The sequence below is a fragment of the Oryctolagus cuniculus genome, chromosome 9 (genome assembly GCF_051225735.1).
Source record: "Oryctolagus cuniculus isolate XC-2025 breed Fujian yellow rabbit chromosome 9, ASM5122573v1, whole genome shotgun sequence".
Classification (NCBI taxonomy): domain Eukaryota; kingdom Metazoa; phylum Chordata; class Mammalia; order Lagomorpha; family Leporidae; genus Oryctolagus; species Oryctolagus cuniculus.
In genome coordinates this window covers 13,988,380-14,009,747 of record NC_142875.1, presented here as the reverse complement: position 1 = coordinate 14,009,747, position 21,368 = coordinate 13,988,380, and the positions used below count along the sequence as shown (strand labels likewise).

Sequence of the window (21,368 nt, the reverse complement as noted above, 5' to 3'; positions counted from 1 at the left end):
TGTGTGTGGCCATACAGCTGCCATCAGCACAGCCGCAACCCACACAGCCAGCGTCCGCCCCAGTGAAGAGGCCCCTCCTACCAAAAGCAAGGGCAACTCGGCTGACTTCACAAGAAAACCTGGTGACGATGATGATAACGACGATGGAGGAACACAAAGACACTCTTCTGTAAAAGTAAAAACATGGAGGGTGCTGGAAACACCACACATTGCCTGCCTCAACTGGCTGTGTGTGCAGTTTGATGTTAGTAGTGGCACCCATGGCACTGTGGCATAGCAGGTGAAGCCGCCACCTGCAGTGCCGACATCCCATATGGTCCCTGGTTCAAGTCCTGGCTGCTCCACTTCCTATCCAGCTCTTTGCTGTGGCCTGGGAAAGCAGTGGAAGATGGTCCAAGTCCTCCAGCCCCTGCACCTATGTCAGAGACCCGGAGGAAGCTCCTGGCTCCTGGCTTTGGATCGGCATTGCGGCCAGTTGGGGAGTGAACCAACAGATGGAAGACCTCTCCCTCTCTCAGCCTCTCCTCTCTCTGCATAACTCTGATTTTCAAATAAATAACTAAATCTTAAAACAAAAAAAGTGGCACCCAGGGGAAGTGAACTGGCTGGCAGGAGACAGTCTGAAGAGAAAGGAACAGAACACAAGCTGGCACGAAAGTCCAGGCTCTCTTCTCAGCTGCCCTCTCTTCTGAGGGCCTTGGGCAATTTCATAATCCTCAGTTTTCTCATCTGCAAAGTGGGTCAACAGCCCTTGCCTCAGGAGGGGTGCTGAGGACTAACCAAGGCCAGGTTGCCTCCCACAGTGCCTGGACCTATTGAGCAGGACTCCATAGAACCAGTCTCCCCTCCTACCAGGCTTCCCACTAAGGCCAACAAACATAAAACACTTTTATCTTCTGGACAGCCCCGGACACAGCGATGCCCGAAGCGCACTGCCTTTCCCACCTCCCAGCCAGGCCAGCGTGATGAGGCCCCTGCGCCGCGGGAACCATGGAGGAGGAGTCCCGGCACCTACCACACCTCCCCTCTGCTGGCACCCAGCCAGGCCGGCGTGATGAGGCCCCTGTGCCACGGGAACCATGGAGGAGGAGTCCCGGCACCTATCACACCTTCCTTCTCAACCACCTCTCACGAGAATCTGGTACAGAGAGGGGCCCCCGACACACCACAGGCACCCTCAAGGGAAATGTCCCACATCGCACCTGCAGGGGGCGGTTTAACAACTCTGAATTCCCACACTGCCCTGAAACCTCCTGAAGGAACTGCCGGCCACGTCTGGACTATTCTTCATCTGTACTCAAGATGGATCGCTATCAACTTCTACCCCCGACAGCACTCGGTTCTTGAGGGAAGCCGTGCCCCGAGCGCGCTCACGCTTCACTCCAGAACCCAGCGCACGATCCACTACCACGTGCCACACTGCTGCGCCACAGTGCCTGAAGCCACTCTGGCAAGCCACGAACAGCCACCACACACCGTGCTCATCACCACGGGACATGCGGCCAGCGCTCCCAGAAGCACCCATTCGATCCTGGACCTCAGCTGAGCACCACAGCACCCTCAACGTAAGCAAAGGTTTCTCCACTGAGGTCCCACGGGGCTCTCTGAAATACGCCTGTGCCCCGAGGACCCTGGGACCAGAAAATGAGAGAGGACTGAGAATAGTGGGTCTTGGTTCAAGTTAGGGAGGAGGAAAAGTAAACAATACTTGAACTATCACTTACTTAGAGAGAAGAGGCAAAAAAAAAAAAAAAAAAAAAAAAAATCACACGACAAAGAGTAGTGAGGCCTACGGCCAGAGCAGTCCCGTAACCTCGGCTTCCATGCCACTGCCTGGCCCCGTGCTGATCCACCTTCCCAAAGGAGGACAGCAACTGGGGGAGAAGACACTGCACTGAGCACCTACGTGGGTCAATCCTGAAAACCCACAGTCAAGGGCTTTTCATTTAAGAACCTAAAAGCCTCCACACACTGAAGGGGAGAGAAGACACAGCGAGATTTCAGAAGCTGCAAAGTAGACAGCAGCACACAGGACGGGAGCAGGGGAAACTACTTCAGCCAGCTCTGCGTGGATCTAACACAAAACCCCTACCGGACCATCAGCAAAGAAAACAAACCTGCTTGGGGTGGCTGTCCCAGTGGAGCAGATAAAGTTGTGAACTGCTGCCTAGGACACCTACATCCCATATTGGAGGGCTCGTCTGAGTCCAGGTTCTTCTGCTTCTAATCCAGCTTCCTGCGAACGCACCCTGGGAGACAGCAGATGATGGTTTGAGTGCTTAGGCCTCTTCGGCCGGCAACAACAGGAGCCAGGAGCCTGGAATTCCACCTGGGCCTCCCACTTGTGTCTCAGGGAGACCCAGATGAAGCTCCTGGAACCTGGCTCAGCCTGGTACAACCCTGACGTTGTCATCTGAAGAATGAACCAGCAGATGGAAGATCTTCTAACTCTTTCAAAATTAGTTAATTAACTTAAAAAAGAGCGGGGGGAACAAGAGGAAGAAAGAGCTACGAGAAACTGACAGCTACTTCCCAGCGGCCCTGTCCAGTAGGAATGCTGACCGTGAGCTCAGCAGCCATGAAAGCGCCACAGGAGGGCCCAGAGCTGCCCCTGGCCCATGAGGGCCAAGCGAGGGTGCTCTCTGCCACAGAGGACAGAGACCAAACCCAGCGAGGGGACACGTGGGACCTGGAGGCGGAGAATCACTCCTGGGCAGTGAGAGCAGATGCTTCACCAGAGACGAGAACAACGTAACAGGAAGAGCTCCCAGGAGGGAAAACACACCAGAAGACATGCTCACTCCAAGAGCCGGGAAAGCGGAGGTGATCTCCCAGAAAGCCACGGAAAAGACACAAAGGGTTCGTGAACAGGGGCTTCAGCAACAGAAGGGCCACCACTTTCACACACACACACACACACACACGCAGAAAATGCAGACGGGGAGGCATTACAAATAAACAAACAGATAGATCCAGCAAAAGGCACGAGCTGCCCACCGGAGAGGGTCAACAGAGGACTTGTCATGAAAGATGAAAACACACTCATGCCAAGACCCACCACGGCGACCCCGGAACACAAGGAAACACCTGGGACCCCAGGAGGCGTGGGAAGAACAGGACCACGCACTTCACCACACCACCGCAGGCAGAAACAGCACCGGGCCCCCTCCAAACTCGGGGGGACTCACCTGCCGGCAACGTTCACCATGCCCAGATACGGGAGGAGGACGTGAGGGGGTAAAATAAAGACGTTTCAGGAAAACCTATGTCCCCCGTGCCCCACCACAGGACGGGACTGCAAGATAGGACCGGTGGACACGCCGGCAACCAACAGTGACAGGAGGCACAGAGAGCACGGCACAGAGCAGCCACGGAGCGCAGGCGAGGGCGGCAGAGGAGCAGCAGGGCACGCGCTGGAAGACGTCCAGGAGGCTCCACGTCCACTGCCGTCCTCCCTCTCAACTGCCCAAGACGAGGTCTCTCAACTGGTGAGGTCTGGGTTGGAGCAGCTGTCACAAGTTACCCGAAAACATTCCCAGAAGACAGCCGGGAAGGAAGCACGGCTTACCGGTGACGTCAGGGCTGCGGGCATGGCTGAGGCACACGCAGCATGCACACTGGGTGACCATGGTTACGAGGGAACTGCTGGGGAGGCAGGGAAGGGGTCAGGAACTAAACCTGATCTGCAGACACCAAAGCCCACTTAGGCAGTGTCTGACCCAGAGGGGACAAGCAGCAAACGTGCACCTGCTCCACAGCGGAGGGGCAACCAGAACAGAGCCGTGAGGACAGATCTGTCTTCCCACCAAGCTTCACAAAACCCCAACTAAACACAACCCTAAAGATCTGAAAACAGACACAGGATGGTCCTTCGGAGACTCAGCGCCTGAAGTTCTTCTTGGAAACCTGAAGAGGCTTCACATAATGGCAAGACAACCCCAGCTGCCTATCTGGTAGATGCTCTTTAAAAGCCTGAACCCCACCCCCCATTTAGTCACTCACCAACAGGGGACTAACGAAAAGGTTTCTTTGCTGACCCAGAACCGTCAGGCAAGCATACAGAGGCTCCCCCAAGTCAGCAAGCCAGGCCCTCCAGTGCTGGAAGACTTGGGCCACCCATGCTGGCAGAAAGCAAAAGTCCATCTTGCTTGTGTCTTCCCCAGCCTGAACCCTGGGAACCAGACAGCCATGGAGGGCCAGCAAAATCCACCTTGACCCCAGCAACCAGGTGCTGGAATCGCCATTTTCTTCTCTTTCCCAAAACATTTGGCACTGAAATTTTTAACCTACTCCACAGCAGAAACAGGAATTATGGGAAAGGAGGGATACAGACCAGTCCAAAGGCAGAGGCTGCTCCTACCGAGCACACAGGGATAAGCCAGGGCAATTTCTACTTCCTGCAGTCACTCTGGCCGCAAGATCCCAGTAGTGATAATCACGCTGAGCTAAGGATAAAAAAAAGCCACAGGAGGGTGGGCTGGGTGTGGGCCACTTCCTGCAGGTATGGAGTTTCCAAGCGGGCAACTCTGAATCACTGCGAGAGAAATTTCCCAAATAAAAAGCGACAGGTTTCTGAAGACACCACCAGACCCTGGCTCTGGAGTAAAGGAGCAGCGGCCGCTCTGTCTGACTCTCACACTGCCTCTCATACCAGGGACCTCAAAAACACCGGCCGGGGCAGGCGTTTGCTAGCACTGTGACACTGCTTCGGATGCCTGCATCCCATACTGAAATGCGAGGTTCAAGTCCTGGCTCCATTTTGATTCCAGCTTCCTGCTATGCACACCCTGGGAGGCAGCAGGTGCTGGCTCAAGTACCTGGGTCCCTTTCACCCACGTGGCAGACCTGAGAGTTCCCGGATCCCACTTCAGCCTGGCCCAGCCCAGCTGTTAGAGGCATTTGGGGAGTGAACCAGTGGACAGAAAGGCTCTCTTTCTCATTCTGTCTTTCAAATTTAAACAAGCATAATTACAAATAAATACTGTCCAAAGAACAGCCACGCCACCTGCAGCAAATGAGGCAGCTCAGTTCCAGGCATTAGCACAGCAGCTCAAAGACCACCAGAAGCACCTCAAGGAGCGAGGCAAGCAACGCTGTGTGCGGGGACACGGAACACACGCTTCCTCCGCAGCCGGAAATCACGTGACACCACGTCCGCCGTGAAGGTCTCTCCGGCCTCAGTGAAACGCTATCAACAACATTCCCAGATCTGGAATTAGCAACACCATGTCCTGGACTCCCGCAAAAGTTACTATCTTTAATCAAAAAAAAAAAAAAAAAAAAAAATTCCTGTCTTCCCCCTTCTGAAAGAAAAGAGAAGAGGAAAAACTTACTTCCAAGGAAAACGAAGTCTTAGCGTGGTTACATCTGTTGACAGAGGAAGGGGCCGCGGCCGTGGCAATCGGCAGTCTCCATCGCCCTCGGCACTCGCCTGCAGCACGCAGCCCCCAAAGCGTCAGGATGCAGGCGGGAGGGGTGTGCATGAGGGTCGATAAAGTGCTCACTGAGGGTTCCAACCACCACGAGGGGAGTAACCCCTGCTAAACCCGCACCTGGGCTGCCTGCGGCCACCTGAGCTACCACACTCAGTTACCCTGGGCTGCTTCTCGCCTCAGGTGCTGCAACACCGACTCCAACCACCTTCATCTGGGAAAGTCCGGAGGGCTACAGAATACGATGCTCACCTGTTCACGGCGCGCTGGCTGCCCCGCTGCCTCCCCAGGCTCCCGTACTAGAACCCCATGTTTGCAGCCGTGCTCCGCCACTTGCCGGGCACCAGGCTACTGAGCCCGAGGGTCTGGCCTGTGCCGCCCATGGCTCCTGGCGCCATGCTCTGCACGATCCCCATCTACTGCAGCACTGGAAGGTTCCATGCGTGAGCCTTCCCCAGGTGTCCTCAGAACCCAAACCTCACAGCTGCGCTGAGTGTCCACACAATGGGCCCGCTGACCTCCCCCCGCCCCGGGGAGACTCGGGCAGGCACCTGGCAGGGAGGCAGCAGACACCACGGAAGGGCAAGAGCCCTTCGACCACAATGTAATGCGGCTGCCCGTCTGTTTGTCTTCACTTCCCAGACTGCTAGAGCACCCAGGTTTCCCCAGTGAGGGGTTTGGGGGGGTGCTTAGAGCCCTGGAAAAGAGCTCCCACTGTGCCCAAATGGCCACCAAGCCAGTACAGAGGGCACTCCCAGCACAGGCCTCAGTCTCAGGCAGCTGGAACAATGCAAGGAGATCAGGGGACAGAGGAGGGCAGGATGACATCAACAAGTAGAAACCAAGTGTTTCAGCTCTTCTTTCAATTGTCTGCACTTTCAAATAAGAGCGTCTTCAGTTCACCACAACCTCAAAACAGGCTGAATTAACAGGCCCTGCGTCCACGTGAGTCAGGTGATGCTGTGTTTTCAAGCTGTGGGTCATGACCCAGGGGGCTGCACAATCCATCCAGTGCTGCAACCAGCGACGGCACAGTAACACACAGCGCAGCAGGAGTGACACGGACGAGCTGTGCCTCCTGAAATTCTGCTCCGGGTCCCAGCGTCAAATCCACTGCTGCCACAGAGCAGGACCCAGGAATTTCTCAAAGCGGACTACCAGAGTTCCGCGGCCGAAATTTCTAAGTCAGAAACCCCATTCTTTGAACGCTGCAATTAATGTAAGTGCACAGCTGAGGGGTGCTCCCTTATCCCCACCCGCAGCAAGCTCTTTTCATCTGAATTACAGAGAGGAACAAGGGGTGTGCACGGGACGGCGGCACGCACGGCCCCGCGTCAGCCCGAGTTCCAGTCATCCGCAGCTACTCCACGCACACTCAGCTCGTGAGTTCTACCTTTGCCTCCTATGGTGACAGAAAAATGGGGTTGGGAGGGAAGACCCCAGAAACTTCCACTAAGTAGTTACTAAAAATTGTAACATTAAGGTTTACCCTCGCCTGGCACAGGAGCGCTCAATAATGTGGCTGACTGGATACACTAAATGCACATTGCGCGTTTTCTAATTGCTTCAGTACTTCCAGTGTGGATAAGCTCTGCAAAAGTAGCAACAGAAACAAGGCAGCAGGGGGAGGAGTGTCCTGGAGGCAGGACACAGTCTCCTACCCTGGGCTCCGTCAGATGTACAGGACACCCTTGCCTCAAGCAGTAACAACCAAGGGGGCACAAAACTAACTGGCCAGACACTGAAAGACAGTCTCTCGCTACAATGCTAATTCATCTGGGTTAAATTTTTTTTTTAAAGCATTCTTGCCCAGGCTATCTGAATTCACTCTGCAGTTCTCCGAGTCCTGCAGCAAACTCCTTATACCCCCTGGTCAGACACAGGACAGACAGGAAGGAGAGGCGGTGTGCTTCTCCTCAGATCAGCCAGGTGTGCCTCATGGAACCACAGCCCCAACTCTAGGGACCCGTCCCAGGGCCTGCAGAGTCTCGAGGGGGCAGGGCAGGGAGGGGGAAGGAACGTTCTCCCCCACCGGCACCCTGGAACTGGCTTCAGCCCGACGCACCAGCAGGCAGTACCGTCTGCAGCCACTCTCACACCTCTGCCGCTCAAACACAGGAAGATGCTCTTCTTCTCTACTGAGAACTTTTACTCATCTTTCATTCTGAGAAAGCAAAATAAAAAGTTCCCTAGTAACACCACCTGGCAAAGGCACCGTACTGGGGAGGCGGCAATGGTTTCAAAACAAAAATTTGCTTTTTTTCCCAAGATTTAAACATTTGGGCCCACTCTAAGGGTGGGGGGGGGGGGGAGTAAGAGACCAAGCAGTGACCAGACACTGAGTTCCCAGCACCAGCCGAGGGGCTTCAGGTACCTTTCCGGATGGCACTGAGACAATCTGTGGTTACAGCCCGTGTAACACAGGGCAACAATCTAAAGGTAAATCGCATTTTTTAACATTACAAGAGGTCTTCTTACTCTACTAGTCAGAAACTCTTTTTCACCCTGTTCACCCTGACCTTGATGCCTTGAACGTTCAAACCAAAGCAGGAGTGTTAGGAAACACCCCCCGCCCCATCAGATTTTTACCTAGTGGTCAGCAGAAACTCACATCGCACGTTAAAGAGCTCTCAATGAGATTCAAAAAACACACTCTGGCACCCGCCCATCCTAAGATAGTTTGTTACTCCTAAAAAAAAAAAATTGCCTGAAATTCTGGCTACCACTGAAGTGGTGACACTGAGCTCCTATTTTGCTAGATTTCAAACCTGAACAATGAAATCAGGCTTTCTTGCTATGGTTTTCGGGGGACAGGGGGATGGTTTCCAATGGAGGAGGAGCAGAGGTCCAGGGGCGATCCTCAGCCCTCCCCTCCATGTCTACAAAATAACAAAAAATCTTTTTTTTTTTTTTTTTTTTTGGCCGATCTCCGGAAGCTCGTGCGTTCTCCCGCCCGGCTGGGCTGTCCGGGAAAAAACAAAACTTCAGGGGCACACTGCACAGCAACGCGAGGCTGGAACCCGCATCGCGCCGCCACCCTTTACCGACGTGCTCACGGACATGACAAGTTGGCTCGCCATGGGGGTTTCACTTTTTTTTTTTCCAAGAGCTAGAAACATAGTCACCTACGGAGGAAAAACTTGGAAGGCGTTCGCGACCATCGAAAATCCAACGCCTCCCCCCACTTCACCCCCCAAAAAAGGGGACCGCTAGGCCAAGCAGCCACAAAGCACCAACAGCCAGGTCCACGGCGCGGAACTCCTCTAAATCCCACCAAGTCGCCAAGTGGAACTCCAGCGCCGGGCCAGGGGCCTGCGCCAGGCCGGGGGCCCGCACCTTCCCGCACCGCGCCCTGTCCGCGCGCCGGCGCCCCTCCCTCCGCCCGCCGCCCGAGGAGCCGAGCCCCGCGCGGGCCCGGGGGGCCTCCACCGCCCCCGCGCCGCCCGGGGCCTCCAAGGGCACGTCTTCCCCTCCCGTCTCCCCCGGCGCGGGGCCGCCGCAGGCCCTGCACTGCTCAGGACTTGGGGGCCAGGCGCCGGTGCCCCACATCCGCACCCAGGCCTCGGTGCACCCCCCACCCCGCGCGCCCCGCCACACATCCACACCCGGCCGCCGCGGCCCGCGAGCAGCCCCGGGAGTAGGGCCCGAACCCCGGCCGACGCGACCCCGGAAGGGAGAGCCTGGGGGGGGGGGGCCCTGTTTACACCGCCAAGTTGCCCGCTTCCGCCCCAGCCCCGCATCCCCAGTCCCTGAGGCCCGCGGCTGCCTACCTGCATGCCGGGCAGGCCCGACTGCACCGGGGAGTGAGCCATGGCGCGCAGGACGTCCACTTCCTGGGACGGGACGGCCGGGCCGCGGCGATCCGCGCGGGCGACCAGGCCCGCGGGCCGCGCCGGATCCCGAGGCCACCCCAGCCCCGGCGGGTCCCGGCAGCCGGCGGAGCTCAGCGACGGGCGCCGGGCCGCGTCTCCATGCACGGCGCCCACACGGGGCGCGGGGGGCCGAGCGCGAGCCGCCGCCGCTGCCGCCGCTGCTTCTCGGCGGGAGCCGGGCGGCCTGGGCCCGCACGTACTCGCCGCCTGGACCCGGAGTGGGCGCGCACCACCGGCGGAGCCCGCGAGCGCCGAGAGCGCCCCGCCCCGGCCCGGCCCCCGCGCCCGCCCCCGCGGCCCGGCCGGGGACCCCGCCCCGCGCTTCCGGGAGGCGGAGGAGGGGAGAGGGAGGAAGAGGAGGAGGCCCGGCGGCCGCCCGGGCGCCCTAGGCCGCAGGCGCCGCGCCGCCGCCTGCCGGCCGGGCCTGCATCCCAGCGGCTCCCGCGCGCGCTCCCACGCCCCCCGGGGGGCGGTGCCGCGCCGCGAGGGCGTCCGCCGGGGCGCGAGCGGGTCGGAGCCCCGCGAGCCGGCTCGGGCGCTGAGGCGATCCCGGGCCGCCCGGCCGCCGCTGCACTGTGCCCGCGCCCCGGGCGGCCTTCCTAGACGGGGGCTGGGCCCGGGGCTGCTCCCGCAGGCCGCGGCGGAGCTTCTGCGGCGTGTGAGGAAGTTTCCGACCGCCCGGAGGCCGGGGCGGCGACTGTATGCCGGGCGTTTGCTGACTGAACGCGGTGCCGGCAGCGCGGCTGCGAGGAGCGAGCGGGGAGGGCCTGCGGGCCGCCCGCCGAGCCGGAGGAAGCGGCGTGCGGACTTTGCCCCGCGCCTCTCCGGGCCGGGAGTGCCCGTTCTGCCCGCTGGCTGTGCGAGGTGAGGCGGCCACAGCGAGCCCCCAGAGGCCGCAGGACGCGGTAAGCAGAGTCCGAGGTGTCGCAGCACCGCACCCCTGCTTGTGCTGGGAGCCCCGGGAGACCTCAGGCCGCCTTCCTGGCTGTCACAGGGACACTGCTCACTTACAGAGAAGCCGGGGCGGTGACTCTGGGGAGGATGTGACAAATACAAGGCAGAAAAGCAGCCGCTTACGAGCTTACCTAAATTCTGTACCGCTAAGAAACGTACCTCGGGAGAAGAGCCAAACCAGAAGGAACGTGCACTCTTCGAGGGCCCGTCGTGTTCAGCCTGGGAATTCCACCCAAAGTGACACAGCCTGAGGAAATGACTAGAACGTATCGAAAGCTGCAGCGAAGTGGCATTTAGAATCCTGGGGAATCTACCGTGGAAAACCCTAACAGATGCAGTAAACAGTGTTTTCGTTACGTACTCACTGAAGAAAACGTAGGAACCAAAACAATGCACAGGCACTTCAGAAAGTTCATGAAAAATGGAATTAAGGGGTATTTGTATGTTGCATAAGGTTTTGAAATCCATGCTGGTTTTTCATAATACACATTGTAAACTTTTTAAAAGGCCCTTTGTGTAGTTTGATTTCAAGCTACTGCATATAAATTAATTTTAGAAACGTGTGTGTGTGTGTGTGTGTATTAGTAGAGAAAAACCTAGAAGTATATGCACCAAAATTTAGCTGTCTGGAATTAAAGATGATTTTTCTGGTCACTAATCAGAGCCAGAGGAGACCATCGTGCTGAGATACAAATGGACAGTAACATCAGAGCACTGATCTGAAGCAATACCATGGGAAATGCTCAGAAATTGTGAGGATGTGAAATGAGGGGTAGAAGACACTGGACCATAATATTCCAGATATAAAAAATAATCAGAATAATATTTGTATACCAGGGCTAGTGAGACTAGGAACATACGGGTTCCCAGTGGATGTGGCTTATCTGGACATGGTCTGAGACTTGCATCCTTTAGCTGATCTATCTCCTGTTCTCTGTTTATCTCAGTTTTTCTTCTTTGACCATTGAGTTCCATTCTCACTGAACAAGAAGAATGCTCATAGAAGTAACAAGTTCTTCTCAGTCCTATGCAGGCATCAACCAGTGTTTACAGAACTGTAGGTCTCTGGCTGCTTTGTCTTCCCAGAACACTGATGATTGACAAGGCCTGAGTCAGGAACAGTTCTGTGCGGTTTTGCATTCGATCATTACACTTTATTTTTTTTTCCAAAAGACACCCTTTATTCATTGAGTACACATTTTATAAGCACAACTTTAGGAATATACTGATTCTTCCCACCATCCCACCCTCCCCCCCCCCCCCGACTCCCATTACACTTTTTTGTGCACTTGTTGCATTCAGACATCAGTTCAGCATAGGGCATCTAAACAGGACTAGATCCCCAGGTGCTTGTGATCCCATCCTGGAAATCTAGTCTCACTATCCTAACTTTGGAAGTTTACAGTACCATAATTGATGGCACGTAGAGTGACAACAGGGTCACTTCCAGGGCCGGCGCTGTAGGAAGCAGTAAAGCTGGTTTGGGTCCCGGCTGCTCCACTTCCAATCTAGGTCTCTGCTATGCTATGGCCTGGGAAAGCAGTAGAGGATGGCCCAAGTCCTTGGGCCCCTGCACCCACGTGGGAGATCCAGAGGAAACTCCTGGCTTTGGATGGGCCCAGCTCCTGCCATTGCAGCCACTTAGGGAGTAAACCAGCAGATGGAAGTCTTCACTTGCTTGCCCTCTCTGCCTCTGCCTCTCTGTAACTCTGCCTTTCAAATAAATAAATAAATCTTTAAAAAAAAAAAATCACTTCTACCAAGGAAAGAAAAGGACCATCCTCTCACACTTTTCCTCTCATCACTCTCCCTCCACCCCTAATAAATAATTACAACAGATCATTTACTACTGTAATTCCAAAAAGAATTTGAGGGTCTCCATAGAGATTATATGTTCTCTTGTCTCCATGGAGATACTAACCTATTGTTTTCATCCCCTGGCCCTCTTTGTCTTTTGTGTTCACTTACAGGACATGAGTTGGGTAAAGAGTTGTGCTCTGACATGTATTCTGGACCACAAAAGACATTTCCATGTCCCTACATGGAGCCCCTCCAACCAGAGAGCCCCTGTGGATTGACTTCCCCTAAGCCAGTTGCTAGTCTCAGCTGAGCTCAAAGCTTGCAGCAGAAAACAAGACTTCAACAATCAATCCCTTCACTTCTCTGGCTCTGAGTTGAAAAGATAAACACCCCCAAATGCCACTTGATAAAGAACAGCTAGACAAGTAGCACATTTGCAATTTAAATTTGCAGATTAAAGAAAGGGACTTGCATGGTGAACTTTAAAAGGAGAAATATGAGTAGCTCAGATAAGTAACAGAAGGCTTGAAGAATTTCTACACATGTTCAATAGGTGAAGACAAATTATTAACATCAGCATAAAGAAGTACATCAAGAATCATCGGATGACATGACAGCAAGAAAATACAGTTTAAAGGCCTAGGGGGATTTCCCAGCACATTGAGAAATGGTGACAACAGGGTTTTGTTCTGTGAGTGCAGAGCTCAGAGGACAGGCTCTCTTGGAGACCTCACTCTCAGTCAGCCTTTGGTTGTACCTTGCTTGCTAGGGCAGCTGTAACAAAGACCCACCAACTGGGTGTCTTACACCACAAATGTGTACCTCCTCACATTGGCAGAGGCTGGAAGTCAGGTCACAGTGTCAGCAAGGGCTGATTTCTTCTGAGGCCTCCCTCCTTGCAAGTGGCTGCTGCTCATCTGGTCTGTCTGTGGTTATCTGTGCCCTAAACCCCTCTGCATACAAGGAGACCAATAATAATGGGTTGGGGCCTACTCTGGTTGTTCTTCCTGAACTTGACTGCTTTGGAGTCATGTGTAGTCACATTTGGAGGCACTGGGGTTTAGGACTTCCTCATGAATTTGAGAGAGGGACACAGGTTAGCTCTTTTTTCTTTTTTTTCTTTTCTTTTTTTTTTTTTTTTTTTTTTTTGACAGGCAGAGTGGACAGTGAGAGAGAGAGACAGAGAGAAAGGTCTTCTTTTTGCCGTTGGTTCACCCTCCAATGGCCACCACGGCCGGCACACTGCAGGACTAGAACCTGATGTGCCGGCGCCGCAAGACGGAGGATTAGCCTAGTGAGCCGCGGTGCCGGCTGCAGGTTAGCTCTTCACTATATATGAGTTTGGTCACCCGCATCACTGGTTCCTACAGGCTCAGCTCCAGGACTGCTTTCTCCTCTCACAAGGCCCTTGGGCCTGCTGCACACTTCACATTTTTGCACAAGAGACATTTCTTCATATTTCCTTGGGCGTAGTCCCTAAACTTTATCTTGCATAGAAACCAGAGCAATAACCTCCAATTATTGGATGACTAAAGCAGAAGCAAGGAATTTATAGGTGTCTGCCCAATAAAATATTTCTAATTAGAAGAAATCATCTGGAATACATAACAAAATCTGCCAGAAAGAGTTCAGAGTATTATGCAGGCCTGGAAATACTCATCTCAGAAAAAAGGTGGTTGGACTAAGACATCTCTTTCTCCCCTCTGCCCCCTTCACCTGCGTATCTCTACACTTGTAGGTGTGATTTGCCAGGAAAGTTGGGGCCTGAGCCTCCAGCCAGCCAGGGGGATTTTGGTTGTGTAGTTGCCATAATGGCAGTTCTGTGGGCTCAACACCAGGGAACTTCGAACTGTTTAGAAGAAGCATCCAGAACAGGCTCACTAGAAAAATTCTCAAGTGCAATTTTGCTTGGCAGAGGGCCAATTCACAGGGCTTGTGGCCCTCTGAACAGTGGCCACTTGACCCTGCCAGTCAGCTTGTAAAGGCTGCTGTATGCAAAGACTCCTCAAGCTCCCTGTGTGTGGATTTCCCTCCCTCCTCTGAGGCTTTGTTTCCTTTCAGATGCATCTAGAAAGGGCATAAATGAAGTCATCCCCAGACTGATGTCATCCATCCTACAGTCACGGAAACTGAAGCATAGTTCTTAAAAGCTCTTGGCCCTGTTTTCTGACAAGGAAGACAAATGGTAGAAAATGATTTTAATTTTCACCTCCAGCTGATCCAGAGAATGATGTGCTTGAAGAACGCTGTATAACCACCAAAAGTAAAATGTGGCTGTCAGTTGCAAATAGCAGTTCCAGAATGCACACGACTTAAGTAAGCTCAGAATCCTGAAAATGCCGGCCTAAATACTGCCTGTGTGCAAAGCTGGAAAAAGAAGCAGGTAGTCTTGTACCTTGATTTTTTTAAACCCATTTTTATTTGGCTTCCTAAAGAAGCTATGTAAGGGATACTGTTATCCAGAACTCTTTGAATAACAAGGGACAAAAACCTAGCTCAAGAAGGCTGGTATTGTGGCATGACTAGTTAAGCCGCTGTCTGTATTATGTACTGCCAGTTCAGGTCCCAGCTGCTCTGCTTCCTATCCAGCTCCCTGCTAATGCACCTGCCAAGACAGAAGAAGCTGGCCCTAGTGCTTGGACACCTGCCATGCAAGTGGTAGCCCCGGATGGAGGTCCAAGATCTTGGCTTCTGCCTGATCCAGCCCCTTCTGTTGCAGCTATTTGGGGAGTGAACCAGTAGATGAAAGATTCTCTCTCTCTCTCTCTCTCTCTCTCTCTCTCTCTGCCTTTCAAATAATAAATAAATCTTAAAGAAAGAAAACCTAGCTTAAACCTCCATAAGCATGAAAGAGAAATTTTAACTCAGGAATCCAGGCTAGAAAAAATCCAAGAGTGTGGGTATAATTATAAAATCAAAGCTCTTTGTCTGCCTCTTATCTCCTCCAGCCTCTGCTCAGCTGCATGCTTATCTAGGTGCCCTCAGAATAATGATGGAACACAGACGGGGCAGTTCCCCAGTAGGAAAAAAAAAAAAAAGACTGGAACATTCTACTCCTTGGCTGCCAAAGTGCACACCCATGCACATTCTTTTACCAGAAGTGTAACTTGTTGTACGTGCCCCCTCCCCAATATATTACACCCAAACTATGAATAACCATTTATCAACTCATCTCTTCTCCAAAGCAAGTCAAACCCAAGTGTCTCCCACTGAAGTCATCCATTTCCCAGTCCAGTGACTCTGGATAAGGTGCACTGTTCTTTGTCAAGTTCATTGTATCTTTTCACAAGCTGGTAATTTCTGGCTAAATGGTCAGTGGAATCTCCATTCCTGTGTTTATTATGGAGGAGGAACTGTTTGAAAAGCACCTTAAAATCTCTTGCTTCAAAGACAGAGAAAAGGAACCCAGCAGGCTTCACCATCAGCCCGTATTATGTGTGAAGCCTTCCTGGAAGGAAAGGTGGGAGAGGTACATGGGTCAGCCACAAGGTTTGCACTTGACTGTTCTTTGGGAAATGCTCCTTTTCCTGGGTTACTCTGCCACTACCCAGGAAAGAAGCCTAGGTCACAGTGGCTTTTCTGGAGGCTGAAGATCTTTCCTACCACACCTGCTTTGGGTGAAAATTCGGAGAGGGCTTATCTTCATACAGAGGTCTTAAATTTTCTCCTTCATAGCACCTTCATGCTTCAGCCACTTTTTTTCCATAGCATCTCTAGGTCAAAATAATTACCCAATAGGCCAATTAATTAAGAAATGAGGTGTAAACAACTCAATATGTCCTTCTGTCTTCATAACTTAGGAGCCATCTGAAAAAATAATTCTGTAAATTTTTAAAGGTTTTAATTTTGTTCTTAAGTCATCATAGTGATTAATGGGAAATATGTTCCTGTTGGACATTGGACAACTTCCCAACCTTACAATCAGAGTGGCTGCTACCACCTTCATTTCTTCTTCCACCTTGACTTTTGATTTTTACCAAAGCACCTGCCAAAAAAAAAGTAAGCAACTGGTTTGCAAACAATATGACATCATTGGAAAGAGTCTAGCATGATCTAATATTGAAACTGAGCTACTTGTCCATGTGGTGTCTGACAGATGTTCAGCCCCACTCTGTCTCCTGGAAAATGTAAAACACTGTGCCTGCCTTTATGAATTCCCTGTAGTAACCAAGGGCACCTGGGGTAGAGCTTGGGAACCAGAGATTTAAGGATTAAGCAGTCACAGGTTTGCTATTGCCCTGGTGACATAAGTCTTCTGAAAACAGTAGAAACCAAAGGCATAAGCCTGCTGACTCTAAACCCTATCATTGAAAACTTGACCCTCTGCCCCGTAGCACTCCTGGTCTTACTCTTTCTGTGTGGTTCTCTGCCTCTGAATGAGAGGATTGAAATGATAGGCAGGGTTAATCTGTCCCTTGTCCTTGGATGTACCCCATGACTGGCTGTGGAGAAAACCATGCTTCTGCCAGGAAGGAGGGCTCTGCAGGGGAAGGGCAGGATCTGCAGGTGTTTAGAAGGAGCCTGGAGGATCTGGGTCACTTCATGCTTTGATTTCTCTCTCAAGTCTCGGGCAGGACTGGCTATATAATTTGCCAGGACCAAGGCAAAATGAAAATGGAGCACTCTTGTTCAAAATTATTTCAAGATACAGCTAGGCAGTAAACCAGGCACAGGGCCCTTGTAAGTGCAGTCTGCTGCAACTGCATGCCCATCAAGTCAGCCCGGGCCCAGCTTTCTTCACAGGTGCTTATCTGCCTCTCTGACTTGCTCTCACCAGCTTTAACCAGGGAGGGTTAACACAACTTTTGCATTCTCTTCTTCCTGCTGGTGCAGGCTGGAAGGGCCTCTCTTAACCTGGATTTCATCCAAGGCTGCATGGCTTCCTGATGGGGCCAACTTGGCTGAAGTTTCTCTGTTTCTCCTTGCAGCTTACTAAAATCCACAAAAGTAGCCAGCACACTTGGCCTGACCTTTTTAGACTAAGAGCTTTCTAAGCGTGTGGCACACCAGGATGGCAGATGTCTGTGCCTTTGTCCAGGGTGGCTGGGGCACTGCCTGAGGCATCCAGAGCCCCAGGCCAATTGCCTCTGGCAGGGAGCCGCCTCATCTATCTGGATCAGCGTGTCTTACAAATACCATGCTTCTTTATGTAGATGTGGAAGCTCTATTGTACTGTGTCATCCTCTGTATCTACCAAGTGCAAAGTCTCTGAGTTTCCAGATGCAAAGATTACTGCTGTCTGCCACTCAGCCCTACCCTTACCAATCAACCAAGTGCATTTTCCCCTGGCACCCAATATTTATACTTGCCTGGACTCTTAGTTTCAGACAACAGAACCCCTGTCAAAACAACTTTGAGCATGAAGAGTAATTTATTGGGAAATCTAGCATTTAAAAATCAGCCATAATTTGAAGATTAAAATCGCAGGAGGTAAACCCAGCTTCTGGCAACTCAGCCTAGGGACTCAGACAAGGTCATTGGACTTTGCGGGCCCCTCTGTGGGCTCACTGGCCTCTGCTTGTATTCAAGTAGGCTTTTTCCAAATGGGAACAAGATGGTGTGTTAGCCTGGAGCCTTCAGCGTCCTCACAGGCTGAAACCCCGAATTAAAGGGTGCCATCTTTCATGATAGAGCTGCCAGAAGTCTCAGGGAAGACTCTGATTGGCCTGGGCTGTGGGATTGGGCAGAGCCATCTCTTCTGAATCCAGGGACAAAAGATGAGTTCTTTGAGAAGAAGTAGTGGTACACCCTAAATCAAGTGATACTGAGCAGACACGGGCCTACTGAAGTGGGGGGAGTCGGGGCGGGGGTTCTCTGGGCAGCTGCTTTGTCTGGCAATGGGTTCGGGATATTCTCATAGAGTTATAAGGGCAGCCAGCCTCAGATCAAGCATTGGCAGACTTTTTCTGTCATGGGCCAGATAGCAAGTACTTTAAGCTCTGTGAACCATTTGGTCTCTGTTGAAGTACCTAACTCCATTGCTGTATGACCAAAGCATCCCTAAGCAGCAGATGCAAATGAGCATGGTTGCATTCCTGTGGAACGCCATTTACATAAGCAGATGGCAAGTACCTAACTCCATTGCTGTATGACCAAAGCATCCCTAAGCAGCAGATGCAAATGAGCATGGTTGCATTCCTGTGGAACGCCATTTACATAAGCAGATGGCAAGTCAGATTTGTACCAGGGACTATCGTTTGTTGACTTCTAATGCAGGTGAATGATCTTGGTAGTTGAGTGAGTGGTCAGCACCACGAGACAGGGTTTAAGCAAGATGGGTTTAAGGAAGTACATGGAGGATGAAAAAGAAACTAGTCACACCACTGGATATGTAGAGTCAGAAGAGATCAAGGTGCCACCCCGGATTATGGGTTGTAAATAGGTCCATAGTACATAATTGAACTTAAAGGCAGGGACCAATACGCCAGTGTAAGTGGTGAGAACCTGAGGAGACAAACCTCACACAGAGGATTCAGAACTTCCTGGAGTGTTACCGTGGACATTCGTCATGCAAAGCGAGTCATAAAAGAGTAAAGACGAGGAGTGCTGAACTATGGAAGGTCAGGGTCCAAGTTTAGATTTTTTTTCTTGTGACCCCAAGAACGTTCCCAGTTTGTGGAAACTCGAGAGTCACTCAGGAAATACATGCTATTTATAAGTCACAAGAGGCAAGCTTCAAAATTAAAATTCTAAAATTTAGAAAATGCTTAAAAATATAGGGAAACTGGCACTTAGATACACTGCTGATAGAAATGTAAACTGGGATGATAATCTTAGCAGGACCTTTAGAAGTAGAACAAAAATCTTCAAATGTTCATGCTTTTTGATATTATATTTTTATTTCAAGATATTATACTGAGAGAACAATTATAACCTCCTTGGAAAATATATATGAGGATGGGTTTATAGAACTGTTTATGAGATTATATAATTTATTTATTGTTCAACAGTAGTTGAAATATATAAGTGTTTGGCTAAAAATGATACACTCTCAGAATGGTATAAATGCTAGGTGACAGTTTTAAATTAGTGTGCAAATTAATACTGACATACTTATTAAAGATGTTTGTGGTTCATAAAAGAATAAGTGAGAAAACCAAGGTATAAGGAAGTATATATTATAACCTTTTTTATTAGAGTAAATTATAAATGTGTTCTGGCAATGGCTGACTGGGTTATTTCAGAACAATCTTGCTGTAAAGAATGACTGGAGGAGCAGGCATTGAGGAACAGTCGTTAAGACACCACTTGGGACGCCCACATCCATATCACAGTGCCTAGTTCAAATTCCAGCTCCACTTCTGATTCACTTTCCTACTAACGCACAAACTGGGAGGCAGCAGATGATGGCTCAAGCATGCAGGTCCCTGGCACCCACATGGGAAACCTGGACTGAGATCCAGACTCCTGGCTTCAGCCTGACCCAGTTCAACTGCTGTAGGCATTTAGGAAGGGATCCAATGGATGGAAGATATCTCTGTCTATGTGTCTGTCTCTCTTTGCCTTTTAAATAAAAATAAATCCTTAAAAAAAGAATGTCTAGAAAAGCTAGACAGAAATAATTAATCAAGGGTGGGAAAAACCTATGTGCTTGAAGCCATCAGAGACCTCGCAAGGCAATTCGTGGAGAAGCTGGGAGAAGTGAGCCTGGCACTGGGGAAGCTTTTCTCCTTGAGGCAGTTGCTAATTGGAAAAGGACCACTGCAAAAGAACGAAACCAAGGTTTGGCACTTTGCAGGGCCAGGTGAGCAAACTTTGGATTCTAGCATCCTTTACAGGAGAGACAATCTGGCAAATAATCCAAACTCTTGATTGGGACCAAGAAGTACTGCAAGTTAGGAGTAAGGACGAGTCAGACACACATTCCTGAAATGAAATCTAGCCTCAGCTCGGCTCAAAGGATTTGATTAAGATCATCTATCCCACTTCACTTCCCAAAGTGCTTGAGCCCCTGCTACCCACATGGCAGACCTGAAAGAAGCTCCTGGCTCCTAGCTTTGGCCTGAGCCAGCCCTGGCCATTGTGGCCATTTGAGGAATAAACCAACAGATGGAAGATTTCTCTCTCTCTCTTTCCTTTTTTCTCTGTAACTCTGCCTTTCAAATAAATAAAATAAATCTTTAAAAAAAAAAAAGCTGAACTCTTAAAAAATGATAAATAAGGCCAGTGCCGTGGATCATTTGGCTAATCCTCCACCTGCCGTGCTGGCACCCCATTTTCTAGTCCCGGTTGGGGCACCGGATTCTGTCCTGGTTGCTCCTCTTCCAGTCCAACTCTCTGCTGTGGCCTGGGAGGGCAGAGGAGGATGGCCCAAGTGCTTGGGTCCCTGCACCTGCATGGGAGGCTGGGAGGAAGTACCTGCCTCCTGGCTTCGGAAAGGTGCAGCACTGGCGGTACCAGCCATTAGGGGAATGAACCAACGGAAGGAAGACCTTTCTCACTGTTTCTCTCTCACTCTCTATAACTCCTTCTCTGTCTCTCTCTCTCTCTCACTGTCTAACTCTGCCTGGCAAAAAAAAAAAAAAAAAAAAAAAAAAAAACACACACATGATAAATAACATTCTTCTGATACCAGAATAAAAGGAAATAGAGCTTAGACATAGACTGAGATCTAAAATTCAATAGAGAAAACAATGGATTCTTCTTCTCCAGCAGCCTTCAAAATGAAGTAATTATTAAGTAGGTCTTCACCTACAGTGTAACTGTAGACTAGAAGACTTAAGATTAGTGATTCTATAGTTTTTAAGTTGAGGAAGCTGTTCCAGGAACTTCTGTTATGGTCCATCTACCTTCCAGGCAGTAATTTAGGGGCTGAGAATAATAACATGGACTCATGTTTTTAAGACCTCACAGTCTATGGCATTCCTATGATTATAGATAAAAAGTAATAAAATAAATGTCACTCATTAACAATTATGAGCTGAATACCTGCCATGAGTCAGATTCTGATTGAGGGGTTGGAATACAGCAATAAACAAAACAAAACCCACGACCTTATGAAACGTGCGTTCTAGTTAATAGGCAAGTACATAACACGCCGAATGGTGACGAGCACAGTAAGAAACAAAGCAGGTTGACTATAAAGGATGACGGTGGGACCGCTGTGCAGAGTGGGCTGTTTGACAGATGAAGAGACACGGAAGGTCTCTGTGTTCCGAACATTTGGGAAACACTTGAAGAAGAGAGAGAGTGATCCGTGTGGCTTTCTAGACATGAGCAGTCCAGGAAATGGGAGGGTGCTGGAACATTCCTGATGGAGCAATGGTGGTAGGCAAGAGAGAATGAGAAGAAGGAGGTTGCTCAGGGACAC

At 51.0% G+C, this 21,368-nt stretch overlaps 1 protein-coding gene and 1 long non-coding RNA gene across 3 annotated transcripts in view; one reads left to right on the top strand and one right to left on the bottom strand.

The window, feature by feature from the left end:
- Nucleotides 1-5,627, bottom strand: part of STK24 (serine/threonine kinase 24) — an 87,606-nt gene extending 81,979 nt beyond the window's left edge. The window contains exon 1 of one of the 2 annotated variants that reach the window (XM_089303486.1): nt 5,334-5,627. In XM_089303486.1, the coding sequence (XP_089159612.1) occupies nt 5,334-5,483 (150 nt within the window). In that variant the 5' untranslated portion in view covers nt 5,484-5,627. Of the gene's footprint in view, nt 1-5,005; nt 5,153-5,333 lie in introns of those variants that run through there. The other variant, XM_089303487.1, reaches the window with a different exon arrangement.
- A 362-nt stretch (nt 5,628-5,989) lies between these two features.
- LOC149124513 (uncharacterized) lies at nt 5,990-8,444 on the top strand. Its single transcript, XR_016212740.1, has 2 exons — nt 5,990-6,814; nt 8,369-8,444. It is a non-coding gene; the product is annotated as an uncharacterized LOC149124513 (long non-coding RNA).
- Nucleotides 8,445-21,368: the final 12,924 nt, after the last annotated feature.